Here is a 15,273-nt window from a genome sequence, read left to right as displayed (position 1 = left end):
CTATATTCTTTGCCACAGAAGGCAGTGATCCATGAAGGAGGCATAGGATAGTAGTCCACCACTATTGTACCATTTTCTTTGAACCATTCAAGTGATCAGGCACTAATATCTTATCCTTGGAGATCTTTGTATGGGTGTAATTCAAAGTGCATGTAGCTTACAGTGAGTGCTGGGTGGCCAGGACTCTATTCTCTCTTTCCTGTCACTCCCATTAACTTTCCAGGTGGACACAACCCAGGAATTGAACTGGGGTCTCCTGCACTGCAGGCAGACTCTTTGGCAGCTGTAATTCCTTCCTGTGGTTTTCATGAACCTCAGGCAAATGAGATGGTTCGATAACATCACCAAGTCACTGGACATGCTTTGAGCAAACTCCAGGAGAGAGTGGACAGGGGATCCTGGTGTGCTGGAGTCCATGGAGTCAGGCAGGACTTAGTGACTGAACAATATTCGAAAGATGGGGGAAACACGATTTGGACTTTTCTCCTGGCACATTAATCCCATCATGCATGCTACTGAGGGAAAAATACATGCTTTTTCATTCTCAGAGAACAGACAGAGCTGCCACCCTCTGCCAATGTAGATAATAATAGCGGCAAGGTAAAGCTACCTGTCAGTGACCCTGTGGGGTTGGCTGGGTGCACAGTGATTGACATACCTTACCATATGCCTCTGAAGGATCAGTGGGAACCAGTGGTTATTTTCAGAGCATTTGGCTCAGGTGTCAGGCATCCTTTCAGTGATTTTGACAAAAAATAGAGTGTATGTGGTATAGATGGATGCAGTCAAGGACAGGACCTGTGAGTCTGTTAAACTGAAATTTAAACCTTGGTTCATTTTGGTGCCAGAACCCGGCAATGCCAATATGTGATATTTGGCAAGAGTCCCACCTACCATCCTGGACTATTTCGTTGACCCTCCATGATAAGTGTATATGATTTTTAAAAAGCCATCTGATAGAACCCCCAGTGGATATATTTTTCAGTTTCCTAGTAGACAACCTTTCCACAGTCCTGACTTCTGTCACATGAATTCTGAATTCTCTGTGTGAACACACATCTGCCGTAGTGTCTTTAATACAAGATGTATATGTACTTCCCTCTTGTATGAAAATACTGATCATATGAATATGACTAGTTTGCATAGAATAAGCTACAGTACATCCCGAGGGCATAAGTCACTTTTGTGGTCTTCACTCCATCAAAGTTTTCAGCATAGAGTACCAACGTGTTGTCCGACAGAGGAATCAGCTCGAAAAAATTTTTACCCATGTCTGTAACAAAAAAAAAAAAAAAAAAAAATTGAAACCTAAGTATTATTAACTGCTTTCCTTTTAAACTGGACATTTCTTATTCTTCACACACTATCTTCAGTCTTCTTTCCAATGGTGAATTCTGTCTCACTGACATTTGTAGTGGCTGTGATGCTAGAATGAGTTAAGACAGCTAGTGAACTAGGAAAGCTTTTTCCACACACCCCTCTTCTTACTTCCAGTCTTCTAGACTGAACAGTGTGTGAATGATAGAAACATTGCTTATTGCAGCTATAGTAGGTGGTGGACCTCAACCATCTCATACCAGCTCACAAGAGCTGACTGCTAAAATTTCAGGAATGGTGTGACCAAATTTGCAAGCACAGTCATGAGTAAAAAAAGTAATTCTATAAATAAACCATATTAAAGTAAAAGTTTATAGAAAAACCAAAGTCATTTACTAGTACAAGAGGTGATAAAAGAGGTAGAAATGAGGCTATTACAAAGTGTTGGACATATGTACTCAAAATAATCCTTAGTTCCTGTGGCTGCGTGTCCACAGTGGAAATTATAAATCAAATACGTAGGCATTTGATCACTTAATAATAAGTGATCACACTATTAAGTATTGAATTTGAGAATAATTTCCAGTATTTTATACTATAGAGGTAGAAGTCTGAAGCAGTGTTCCTTTTGCTTTCAAATTATGCAAAAATTAAGTAGACGGTTTTGGTCATTTTACCTGTTTTCACACTTTTCTGTTAGATTTTAAAGATTCTACATCTTAAATACATATGTAAGTAACTTTTAGTTATAGCATTTCTGTAGTTAAAGCAAATTTTCTCAATCATGTAGGTCAAATAAATAACTGGGTGGATCAGTGTTGCAGTGAATCTGCCTGCCAGTGCAGTAGATGTGGGTTTGATTCCTGGTTGTCGAAGATCCCCTGGAGGAGGAAATGGCAACTCACTCCAGTCTTCTTATCTGGGACATCCCATGGACAGAGGATCTTGGTGAGCTACAGTCCATGGGGTCGCAAAGAGTCAGACACGACAGAGCAACTAATGCCCTTGAGAAGATGCACGCATCAGAAACTCTGCAATACTCACATCCTATGACATAAACATCCCCGTCTCTCTTTGCAACTACATTGAGTAACATGCATGTCTCGTAACGCCCGAAAAACAAAGACATTCCTTCCTCCACATTCCTTCCCCATCTGTTCTCCAGCGCCTGGGGACACCTTTGTGTCCATAGCGTCCATGCCCTCAGCTTCACAGCCATGATGCACACTTTTCAGTTCACTTCGATGACAGGACCCCATCTAGGTAGACAACAGTCTTGGGATCGAACCCGAGTCTCCTGCATTGTAGGCAGACACTTTACCTAGTGCGCTAGTCTCCTGTAACCTAGTGAGGAAGGTCTCCGTAAATGTCAGTCAGACTCTTGTTTATCACCATACACAGTGCAAGCCTTGCTTCTCCATTTACTACAAAAGAGAAGTAAATTCAATCTTGCTAAGCAAATGAGTCCTACCCCTTACCTTGCTGAACAACATGAAACAGAATATTCCAGCAAAAGCATAGAGTTCAGGGTTTCTTGAAATAGTAGAAAGAATGCCACTAAAAACCATGGCCCTTCATAGCTATCTAAATGACAGCATATTAGGTGTGTTTCCCCCCCCACACACATACAGAAAAATTAAAAAAAATTACAGACACATTCAGATGAAAAAAAATACAAAGTGCAGAAAGATAGAGCATTCTATTATGCTCATGTCAGTACGTTGACCATGGTGCATATAAAGTCTGCACGTATAAACAAAATTCTCTGTCTCTCTCTCTCACACACACACACAGGGACACACGCTCATACACTCACAGTACCAAGACCTTCTCCTGCATCGGCTCGTTCTGGGTACCTCAGAGGGTTCTAGCTCTGATGGAGTTTCCTGGATGGCACAGACCAGGACAATGACAAGAGCCGGGAACGGAACCTTCACCTTATGATTCTCCTTGTCCTTCTTCCAGAGACGGTGAGGGCACTGGAGAGGATGTGTGAGTTGGTCCCACTTTTTATAGGATGGGTCTCTTGGTGGAATACAGCATGATCGAACAGTGGTCAATCACACCACCTTGGTTATTTGCAAGTCATCCTCTTTTATCCTGGTTGGCAGGCAAGCTTTTCTGGCAGTCTGTTCTTATCATGAGATTAATTTGAAGAGAATCTACAGTGGATATTGACATTTGTCATTCAGACTAGGTGAGGAATCACAGGACATATGAAGTATTTCAAGGACAGGGATATTTGTATACTTTTATGTCCTCAGTTTCCAGGTGGGACAGACAGGCCAAGACACATAGCCCTGAGTCCTGTGGTATTCACATTGAAGAGGTCTGTTAAGCTTCTTTTCTAAAAGCATGGATGGTCTTGTCCAGTTTAAGAAGATAAATATGTGGCTTCTCTGCCAGGAATCAGTTGTAAGGGCATTCCTCAAAGGAGGAAATAAGTATAGTTGATGTGTACTTTTTGTTGTTGTTATTGTTACAGGTGTTCCCATATAACAATAATAATAATGATTCATAATTTTGTATACTCCATTAATAGTATAAAAATGTTGTCTTATTCTCTGTATTATTCAATATATCTCTTTTACATTATTTATTTTATTCAACTTAGTTTATACGTCTTACTCTGCTCCTCGTGTGCTATCCTCACCACTTCCCTCCACCCATCGGTCACCACTAGTTTGTTCTCTGCATCTATGCTGACGCTGCTGCTAAGTCGCTTCAGTCGTGTCCGACTCTTTGCGACCCCACAGACAGCAGCCTACAAGGCTCCCCCGTCCCTGGGATTCTCCAGGCAAGAACACTGGAGTAGGTTGCCATTGCCTTCTCCAGGGCATGAAAGTGAAAAGTGAAAGGGAAGTCGCTCAGTCGACGCTGCCGCTAAGTCGCTTCAGTCCTGTCCGACTCTGTGCGACCCCACAGCCTACAAGGCTCTCCCGTCCCTGGGATTCTCCAGGCAAGAACACTGGAGTGGGTTGCCATTGCCTTCTCCAGGGCATGAAAGTGAAAAGTGAAAGGGAAGTCGCTCAGTCGTGTCTGACTCTTCAAGACCCCATGGGCTGCAGCCTACCAGGCTCTGCCGTCCATGGGATTTTCCAGGCAAGAGTACTGGAGTGGGTCGCCATTGCTTTCTCCCTGTATCTATGAGTTTCCCCTATTTTGTTATATACAATAGTTTGTTTTGTTTTTTAAGATTCCACAGTAAGTGATATAACTGGAGAAGGAAACGTCAACCCACTCCAGTATTCTCGCCTGGAGAATCCCGTGGACAGAGGAGCCTGGTGGTCTACAGTCCATGGGGTCGCAAAGAGTAGGATAGGACTGAGCGACCAACACGTTAAGTGATATAATACAGTGTTTGTCCTTGTTCATCTAACTTATTTTACTTAGCCTCATGTTTGGAAGTCTGTCCATGTTGCTACAGACTTCACCGTTTCATGGTTGTGTGGTATTCCATGGCTTCAGTCCATGTGGTCTCAAGAGTTGGGACATGTTTAGTGACTAAACCATCATTACCATCACCTTGGCTTCTTTATATTGATATATTTTTAGATGTACTGAAATATTTTGAATAAGAGCAAATTCTCATCTTCTTCCCTACTCAAAGATCCCTCCCAGATTCCTCTCTACAATTTGATTTGGCCTTGAGGGTATATCCTAGTGTCCCTGCAGTGTATGAGATTTCTGCCTTATATACAGCTCCTGAAACTACATGTAAGTTCAAAACGATATCCTTTGGCTTCTCGGTCTCCCTTCCTCCTGTCCCTCTCAGCTGCCTCCACACCCTAGACTTGGGAACCCATTCCTCAGTTTTCTAGCACGATAGATTCATTGGCATTCTTTAGATTTTTTAAAAAATTGAACCTGTGTGTGTTTCTCACGGGTTTCATTTAGCACATTTGTTTGAATAAACATCTATATATTTTTTGTAGACTCTGTCCCCATAGTATCTTCAGGATATATCCCAGTTTTGTCCATTCAGATGTTCGTGGACACATGTTCATACACAAATCTCTGTATGGATCTGAGCCCTCTTATCTCCTAGGTAGACGTTTACGGGTGGAACTGCTGGATCTCGCTGCCTTCTGATTTTTGAGTCCTGCCAACAGTAGTTGAGAATTTCCATTGCTCCATCCTTGCCAGGACATTATAATTAGTGTGTGACACTACCCAGTTACAGTTGTAATTTCCATTTCCTGAATGCATGAAGAGGTGGGATTGCCATTTGTCTGTTTTCTTTGGTGTCTGTCCAAGTCCTTTGTTCATTACTGAGTGAATTATTTATTTTTTTTATGAAGTTTGTAGACTTTTAATATATTCTGCATACCAGTTCCTTTTCGGATAAAAATAAAGTGAGTTGCTCAATAGTGTCCAACTCTTTCTGACTACATGGTATGTAGCCTTCCAGGCTCCTCTGCCCATGGAATTTTCCAGGCAGGAATACTTTAGTGGGTTGCCATTTCTTTCTCCAGGAGATTGTACTGACCCAGGGATTGAACCCAGGTCTCCTCCATTGGGCCAGAAGATCGTTTACTCTCTGAGCCACCAGGAAAGACCCTCTTTACAGACAGAGGTGTGCTGATATTTTCCCCCTGTCTGAGGCTTCTCTTGTGCTTTGTTAAGGATGTCCCTCAAAGATGCAGATATTTAGATCACAGCCTAGTTACTGACATGCTGTTCCCACTGAAGGATCCTGCTTGGTGTATATTCTAATCAGTAACCATCTAATCTTTGCTCACAGAGTATGCACCTGTATTTTATCAGTAGAGTATTTCTTGCTTTTCGTCTTACATATAGGTCTCTGAGACTCTCCGCGTTAGTTGTAAAACATGGAGCAATGAATGGCTTGAAGCTTGTTTTTTGGGGGGGCGGACATATGGATTTCTAATTTGTCCTGTAACTTTTCTTTATAAGATTATTATTTTCCACTGAATATCCTTTTTAACTTTATCCCAAATCCATTTGTCTGTATATTCCTGTTACTTCCCCATGAACAAATGTGTTTCTGTTTTGGCTTTTCTTCTCCCGTTTTAGATTTCTGTTTGGGACAGTATTAAAGACAATTAGAACATGAAGGTCATATAAGTAGCCTTCAACAGTTGCTTGTCAGAGGCGTAAAGTGTTTACAATTCAAAAGCTTGTGAAAATAGAATTCCTTATCAACTTATAGATCATTAGAGAATTTTATATTTCTGCTGATTTTCGTAAAGCATATCTGGAATAGCAAGATGTTAGATTTGCTACATTTTGGAGCCAAAACAAATACTCATTGAGTAAATGCTGGCTGCAAAGTTCTCAACATGAGCAGTACTCAGTTGAAACATAAGGCTTTAAATGACTGAAGTACTGTTTTGTGTGTGTGTGTGTGTCCTTATTCTCGTTTAGTTATAATTACCTGAAGATCTCTTGTGACTTAAAGAAGATGCAATGAACAGCATGGTGACTATTATTAATAGTATTGTACATATACTTGTCAGCTGCTAAGAGCATAGCTTTTAGGTGTATGCATCACACACACACACACACAGACACACAGATACACACACAGACACACACATGGTAAGGAGGTGATGAGACAGATGTGTTTATTCATGTGTATCTTATTTAGAGCTTCCCTGGTGGCTCAGATGGTAAATCATCTGCCTGCAGTGCAGGAGACTTGGATTCAATCCCTGAATCAAGAAGATCCCTAGAAAAGGGAATGGCAACCCATTGCAGTATTCTTGCCTGGAGAACTCCATGCACAGAGGAGCCTGGTTGCAAGTAGCATTTACTCTTTGAGTAAGCCTTTCTGCTCTGTAAGTCCCTGCAAATTTTAAGAGTTTGTTGACCCACACTGATTAAACTCAGTCCGTGTGCCATAAATCCCTCTTCTGCAGGATTTGATATATTGTCAGCTGGACAAACTTCCTTGAAAATAATTATTAAGATAAAATTTTTTTAATGGTTCGAATGTCCTGTCCTGCCTGGTTCCTCATGTTGCTTTCATTATTCAAACTGCAACTGCTTCACTTAGAATTTTAAAAAGTTTACTGGTGTTGTGTCTCTATGGGCACACTTCTTTTAACCTCCAGTTAGGTTCTTTTTCAAACACACACTGGGTCTTTGCTGCTGGCTCAGCTTTTCTCTACTTGAGGTTTGAGAGCGTCTCAGTTCCGTGGCTCACTTGTCGCTTGCAGACTCTAGAGCGCAGGCTCAGTAGTTGTGGTTTGTGGGTTTAGTTGCCCCTAGGCACGTGGGATCTTCCTGGATCAGGGGTTCAGTGTGTGTCCCCTGCATTGGCAGGTGGGTTCTGCACCACTGGAAACCTAGGGAAATCTCTCTGCTCAGTTTTGTTTTCTTTTTTAGTTCTAATTTTCATTTTAAAGGCTGGCTTCCCAGGGGTCAGCCCTAAGTGAGCATAGCTTCATTGTTTCTGAGGCTATTAGTAGCTATCCTCCACTCTTCCCCAGTAGCATATTGGACACCTTCCCAAACTGGAGGGGGTGTTGTCTCAGCTTGCAATGTCATATAGTTTAGCCTTTTTGTACAGTTCTTGGAGTTCTCATGACAAGAATAATGGAGTGGTTTCCCTCTCCTTCCTCCAGTGGATCACGTTCTGTCAAGACTCTCCACTATGCTCGTGTATGGGTGGCCCTGCATGAAATGGCTCACCACTTCACTGAGTTATGCCAGCCCCCTCACCGCCAAGACAGTGATCCAAGAAGGGGAGAATAGGTTATTCTTCATCCACTACTGGTCTGTTCTCTTAGAACAATTCAAGTGATCAGGCTCCAATGTCTTGCTCTTGGAGTCCTTCATATGCGTGTAACAGACATTCAAAGTGTGCGCAGTTCACAGTGAGCCCTGGGTGAGCAGGGCTCTGTTCTGTCTTTCCTGTCACTCTTGCAGCATTTCAGGGGCACGCAGCCTTCCCCATCCCCAGGAGTCTACCCAAGGTCTCCAGAGTGTTCTAGGACTTCCTCGTCTCTCCCATCTCCCTTAGCCACTTTTCTGGTCCCTCGTCTTGTCCAGTGGCATGACCATTGTGGGTATCCACAGTGCCCCTTTTTCCCCATCAGTAGGCACCAATGGATGACTATTATTTTCAAACACCCCTCGTGAGGGACATTTCTGCAGAGCGGCAGATGACTCCGTACCTGCACCAGCAGAAAGGCCACTGCTTTCAGGGCTGGGGCTGGGCAATAGCAGCCGTGAGTCAGACACCAGAGACCTGGTGCTCTGTCACGAGCATGAGTGCTCTTTCTTGAGTCAGTTCTGTTCAGTTTTGTTGTATGTGTCTATGTGTTCACTTGAGAAATCGTGTCTGACTCTTTGCCACCTCATGGACTCTATAGCCCACCAGACTCTTCTGTTCATGGGATTCTTCAGGAAAGATGACTGGACTGGGTTTCCAATTCCTCTTCCAGGACATCTTCTTGACCCAGGGATCAAAGCTGCATCTCTTGCATCTCCTGCTTTGTAGGTGTTTTTTTTTTTTTTTTTTTTTTTTAACCAGTGCACCGCTGGAAGCCCATGTAAGACTGCATTCTGCAAAATCCTTACCACGCCCTGCAAACCCACAGGAGATGAACGCTGCTTTACCCCATAATTGAATGAATCTTAGCTACCACTTAGGACAGCTCCATTATATTTGAAGTTGTCTGACTAACCAATCCCATCTCTCTTGTGACATCTGGTGGGCACTTTATACGACCCTATAAAACTACCACCTGTGGTTTATTCCCTCTTTTCGACAAGACCCTTGCAGGATTCATACCCTGCATCCTAAACAGAGTTCTCCTGCTTTTTTGTCACCAGATTTTCTGAACAGTTGAATTTACATGTTTAGTGTATTTGCAAATATAGCGTGTTTGTTCACTACACATACGAGCATTAATCAATTTATTGATCAGTTTAGGAATCCAGTAACATCAGCAAGGGCAGAGGAGGTTCATAGTGAAAGCCATGTGTCCAGGATCATGACTTCCTGGGAGAGAAGAAATGATGATTTCAAGGAAAATATCTTTAATCTTCATTCGGCTGATGGTAACACAGTAGTGCTGTGATGCTACACATATTCTTTTTCGTTCAATTCTGTAAAGAGAAAAAAAAGTGTAAAATGTAGTTGAGCTGGTTAGGATGAACATGATGTTGGTCAGAGAATGAAACAGAAAATAGATGTAATTGCGGTTGAAAGCAGTGGAGAGGTTTCCCTGCAAGACCCATTTTGCAGAAGTCCCCTGTGTGTGTGTGTCCATAGTGGGTTGCATAGAACTACCACCCAATGAAAGTATTTGTGAGCAGTCGCGGATCAGCTGGTATGTTGCGAGTTGCTGAGTTGCATCTCCAGAGCTCCCTGGTGTAGTAGATGACTGTGTAACCTGTTCCTCCTACTTGTCCTATGAATCTTATTTTTCATCATGAAGGTGTTGTGGCTGTAAGATCATTCATTCGCATTGGTATTCACCAGGGATCATCGTATTTCACAGCTCAGGGCTTCACACATTCTCCTCTTTGGTCCACAAAGCAACTCACTGTGAAAATTAGACCAGTGTGATTGTTTAGATATTTAAATCCTAACACATATGGAATCCCGAGCAATGACCACATGGCCATGTGAGGAGCTTTGCTTTCCTATTTCTTTTTAAAATTAATTTTTGTTGAAATGTAGTTGATGTTCAATGTTGTGTTAGTGTCAAGTGTATAGCAACATGAAGGTTTGTGTATATGTTGTTGTTTAGATGCCAAGTCCTGTCCCAACTTTTGTGTTCCTATGAACTTTAGCCTGCCAGACTCCTGTGTCCATGGGATTTCCCAGGCAAGAATACTGGAGTGGGTTGTCATTTCCACCTCCTGGGGATCTTCCCAACCCAGGGATCAAGCCCTGATTTCCTGCATTGGCAGGTGGGTTCGTTACCTCTTAGCAGGAAGACCTCAGTTAGACATGCATGTATATACAAGCCAGGAGTGTGTATCTCTTAATCCCAAACTCCTGGTATAGCCCACTCCCCATGTTTTCTTTAGGAACCATCAAGTATTTTTGGACTGTGAGCCTGTTTCTATTTTCTAAATAGTCCATTTGTGCCATATTTTTTCATTTCACATGGAAGTGATATCAAACTTGTCTTTCTCTTTCTTACTTCCCTTAGCATGATCATCTCTAGATCTGCCCATGTTACTGCAAATGGCATTATTTCATTCTTTTACATAGTTGAGTAATATAGTCCCTTGTGTATATATGCTATGCTTAAAGCAGTATGCCCCAGAAAAAGTCTTACGTTACAAAGACAACGCAGTGTTCTATATGTTTTTATTCTACTCACCCAGAAGAGTCTGTCAGATATTATTGAGGACAGTCATCTGTGAAAGAGAATGAAAAAGTGGAGAAATAATCATTGACATGCCTCTATTTCAAAGGATTACTTTGTGACAGCCTTTGTAAAAGATTACTATGTGAATAGGAAATTTGAATCAAGTATCCTCATGCTGTGGTTTCATTTCGGATCCCTGTTGTCCTCTTGGCTTTACCTGTTTCAGTGAGATCTTCGGAATTTTCAGTTGGAATCCCCCTTTCTTTGTTCAGTTCCTCATACTGCTGAATTTCTTCTTGAGTGACACCATCTCCTTTGGCTGGGTTTAATAACAAAGAGGGCAGAAGAGGTGTGCGTTAGAATCCTTGGGAGCTTATAGAGTCTCACCCAGCTCCTATGTGTAGTGTCCAGTCAGTCTCATCCACACCATTGCCCTCTTCCATTCCTTAAAGCCTGCTCACCAGAACATTTTCTACAGAGGTGCCTGAGTGTTCACATCCGGTCTTCAGATGTTCAGGGGATAGAGTCCACATAGTTAACATTTTATCACATTCCAATGCTTACCACTACTGAGTGAATGATAGACCATTCACCTGTGAGCCTAAGCATCCCCAAGTCAGATGCAAGCTGGAATGGTACATCGGAGAAAGTCATGGTGGGTCCTGAGACCCAGATATCCTCCCAAGTCTAACTTCCTGTCCCCATTGTCTGCATCCTAGAATTCCGTCTCTGGGGTTTTCCTGGACCTTAATCTATTCAGATGTGTAGAGACCCTCACTGACTCAATCGACATGAGTTTGAGTAAACTCTGGAAGATAGAGGAGGGCAGAGGAGCTTTGAGTCCTGAAGTCCATGGAGCCACAGTCAGTCAGAAAGGATGTATAACTGAACAACAATGTTGCAATGAACGGGGAAGTCATTTTTTGGAGTTTTCATCAAGCACACTGATCTCATTGCACATGTGACTCGGAGGAACACTCAGATTCTGTCATCCTTAGAGACCAGACAGAAGCCCCACCCACCCGCAATGAGGATATAATATCAGAATGGGTAAAGGGTTGTTTTAAATGCACCTTGTGGCTGGCTGGTTGTCAGAAAGATGTACGTGACTGAACATGCTGCTTCTGAAGGATTCTAGATGACCCGGGGATGATTTACAGAGGGTTGGGTTCAGGTTTCAGGGATTTAATTTAATGATTGTGGCAGAAAAGGAAAGCATTTGTATTCAAGAGGAATCAGTCATGGCCAGCACCTACGAGTGTCTGAACTCAAAGTTCCATCCTTGGTTCACTTTGGTGTCCAAACCCGGCAATTCCAATATGTGATATTTATCAAGAAACCCATGGAGCATCCTTCAATATGTCATTGTAACCTCTGGGTAAGTGCATCTAATTTTTTAAAAGTCATCCGGTAGAATCTCCAGTGGATGTATTTCTTCAGTTTTCTAGTAGACAATGTTTCCGCAGCCCTGGATAGTGGCACATGTAGTCTGAATTCTCCCATATGATCTCAAGTCTACTCTAGTGTGCTTAATAAAATATAAGTTGACCACGTACTTCTCCTTAAATGAGATAACGATAATATGAACATGTTCATTTGCTCAGAATAAGCTTCAGTAACATACCGAGAAGGTGAGTCACTTTTGTAGTCTTCACACCATCAAAGTTTTCACCGTAGATTGCTAATGCGCTGTCTGATATAGGAAGCAGTTCGAAAAAATTTGCACCCATATCTGTGACCGGAAAAAAGAAATTCAGATCTCAATGCAATTTCTCTTCATTTGTACATGTCCCGTTCTTCACAAGCTATCATCAGTCTTCATTCCGATGGTGGTCTCTATTTCCCTGGCATTTCTAGTGGTCTGTGGTTAGAACCTGTTGAAACAGCTGGTGAACTTGGAAAGCTTTCTACACAGAGCCCTGATCTTAAGACAGAAAAGACTTCCAGTCTTCTAGCCTGAAGAGTCTGTGAGCAACAGCAGCGTTGGTGATTGCAACTAGAGTAGGTGTTGGACCTCAGTCATCTCATATGAGCTCACAAGAGCTAACTGTCAAAGTTTCAGGCGTTTTTAGACCAAATTGATAAATACAGTCATGATTACAAAGATATTCTTTAAATTTGAGGAAATCATGTGAAAGTAAGGCCTAATAGATAAACCAAGGTTACCTTCTGGAACAGAGGTCATCAGAGAGTTAGAAATGAAGGTGTTGCCAGATGTTAGAGATATATACTCTGAAATGTTTCCTAATCATGTCTTGTGTCCAATGTCCACAGATGAAATATAAAAACATGCCTCTGACCAAGATTAGAAGGTTCTATTTTATAATTTTCCCTTGAAATCAAATAGGTGCTTTTCATTTTCACATGACAGTATTGGTATTTGAGATTTCTTTTTAAGTTTGAATCTATAGAGATTGAGGTCTGAGCCAGTGTCCCTTTTGATTTCAAATTAGGTACAACTTAGTGTGAAAATTTTGCTGTCATTTTAACTATTCTCCAACTTATCTGTGAGATTTAAATGAATCAGGGTCTACTTCTTCAACATGGCAGAAAATAACTTTTCATATTTAAAGGATTTTTTTAGTTAAAGAAAATTTGATATTGAGAGTTAAATAAGGGACTTCTCAGGTGGCTCGGCAATAAAGAATCTGGTGGCATTGCTGGAGATGCAGGAGAGTTGGGCTCGATCCCTGGGTCAGGAAGATCACCTGGAGTAGGAAATGACAACCCATTCTAGTTGTCTTGCCTGTAGCATCCCATGGACATAGGAGCCTGGCGGGCTAGAGTCAATGGGGTCGCAACAGTCAGACATAGGTGCACATCTAACATGCTTTGGAAGACGCATACAGCAGCAGCGCTTACATACTCACATCCTACGTGATAAACATCCCCTTTTTTCTGTGCAACTACATTGATTAATGTGCATTCCCCTTGAAACCTGAAAAACAAACAGACAGGATGTTCCTTTGTCACTATCTGTACCCCAGAGCTTGAGGGCACCCTTCCACTGATAGAGTTCACACACCCAATGTCACACCTTTGACTCACACCGTTCCCCGCACTTTGGAGACCGGACCCCATGTCAGAAGTCAGAAGTCTCATTTTTTTCAGTTTAAGCAGATTGTGCTTACTTGGCATAAAATTTAATGGATAGTGAGGAACAGCGGTCACTACAGTCAAACTGACGGACGTATGCCCTCAGGAGGCCTCCTTCCTCAATCTTCTCCTTGTTATCTGCAGCCGTGAGAATGCTGCGCCAGTCTCCTGTTATCTAAGAAGGAAGGTCTCCATAAACATCACTCAGTCTTTTCACTGGATTCTCGCCAATACCCAACTCAATCATTGCCTCTTCATTTACCTCAGAAGAGAAGAAAATTCAATCTTATTAGACAAAGTAGGATTCTACCTCCTGCCTTGCAGAATAACGTGACGTGAAACAATCATTCATATTCGAGCAGAACGCATAGAGTTTGGGTTTCTTAAAATAGCTAAAAGAGGAACATTAAACACCATGGTAGTTCATTCGTCCTTAAGTATATGGTAATAGCTTTTTTCTTTTTTTTCACATAGAGACAAATATATTATAAAAAAATGCAAAGAGCAGAAATACAGAGGGTTGTATTATGCTGATGCAAATCGGTGGAGCATGGCATATCTATACAATCTGGTCATACATATAAACAAGAGTATCTCTCTCCCTCTCACACACACACACACTCACAGACCAAGACCTTCCCTCAGATCAGCTGGATTTGGGTACCTGTGAGGGTTCTAGCTCGGCTGGAGCTTCCTGGGCAGCACAGACCAGACCCAGGAGGAGAGTCAGGAACACAGTCTTCATCTTGTGACTCTGGTGGTTCTTCTACAGAAGCTGAATGTGTCCCAGGTGTTGGAGAGGTTGTGAATTTGTCCCTCTTCTTATAGGATGGGTCTCTTGGCAGAATACATAATGATCAAACAGTGGTAAATCACAAGATCTTGGTTACATAGATGTTATCTTCTGATATCCTGGTTGACTGGTGAGGTTTTTTGTTTTTTGTTTTTTTTCTAATCTGTGGTTTTTACAGACAAATTCATTTTAAGGGAAGTTTAGTTAGATCTGGACAGTTGCCTTCAGATTAAATGGGAAATTAGAGAACATACGAGGTATTTCAAAGACACTGATACTTTTATTCTTTTATTTCTTCAGATTCCAAAATGGGACAAATAGTCCAAGACTCATAGCCCAAACCCTCATGTTATTTATTTAGCATTTGAAGGTCATTTTAAGTTTATGTCCTAAAACCAAAGACAGTATAAACTGATTTAAAAGATTAATATGTGGCTTCTTTACCAGGAATTGATTGTCAAGACATCCCTCAGAGGAGTCTACATTTTTTGTTTTGAAATTGAGATATAGTTGATGTACCAAATTATATAAGTTAGAGGTGTACCATATAGTGATTCATAATTTTTATATATTCCACTTATAGCTATAAAATATAGGCTTTATTCCCTATGCTGTACCATATATCTTTATACACTGTTTATTTTATACACAGGAGTTTGTACCTCTTATTGCCCTCCTCTTACCTTACCCCTGGGCCCCTTACCACACTTCTAGCCACTAGCTAAATATCTGGATAGAGGCCTGGTTACATTCCCACTGAAGGCTCCTTCT

General features: G+C 41.8%; 1 protein-coding gene across 1 annotated transcript; it reads right to left on the bottom strand.

Annotated features, from left to right (window-relative positions):
- Nucleotides 1-9,190: 9,190 nt before the first annotated feature.
- Nucleotides 9,191-14,528, bottom strand: LOC122434990 (allergen Bos d 2-like). Its single transcript, XM_043458809.1, has 7 exons — nt 14,374-14,528; nt 13,745-13,884; nt 13,484-13,551; nt 12,238-12,345; nt 10,831-10,932; nt 10,626-10,662; nt 9,191-9,396 (listed from the first exon to the last, which is right to left on the bottom strand). The coding sequence occupies exons 1-6, from the start codon at nt 14,452-14,454 to the stop codon at nt 10,646-10,648; spliced, it is 516 nt and encodes a 171-aa protein (XP_043314744.1). The 5' UTR covers nt 14,455-14,528; the 3' UTR covers nt 9,191-9,396; nt 10,626-10,645.
- Nucleotides 14,529-15,273: the final 745 nt, after the last annotated feature.

Source organism: Cervus canadensis, chromosome X (genome assembly GCF_019320065.1).
Source record: "Cervus canadensis isolate Bull #8, Minnesota chromosome X, ASM1932006v1, whole genome shotgun sequence".
Classification (NCBI taxonomy): Eukaryota; Metazoa; Chordata; class Mammalia; order Artiodactyla; family Cervidae; genus Cervus; species Cervus canadensis.
This window is presented reverse-complemented; position numbering and strand designations above follow the sequence as displayed.

Bases quoted from the DNA above. Each gene is read 5' to 3' on its own strand.
- LOC122434990 (XM_043458809.1), bottom strand. From the start codon at position 14,454: ATGAAGACTGTGTTCCTGACTCTCCTCCTGGGTCTGGTCTGTGCTGCC. The intron at 13,885-14,373 runs GTACCCAAATCC...CTTCCTTCTTAG, and splicing joins CCGAGCTAGAACCCTCACAG to ATAACAGGAGACTGGCGCAG. The intron at 10,933-12,237 runs GTATGTTACTGA...TATTAAACCCAG, and splicing joins AAAAGTGACTCACCTTCTCG to CCAAAGGAGATGGTGTCACT.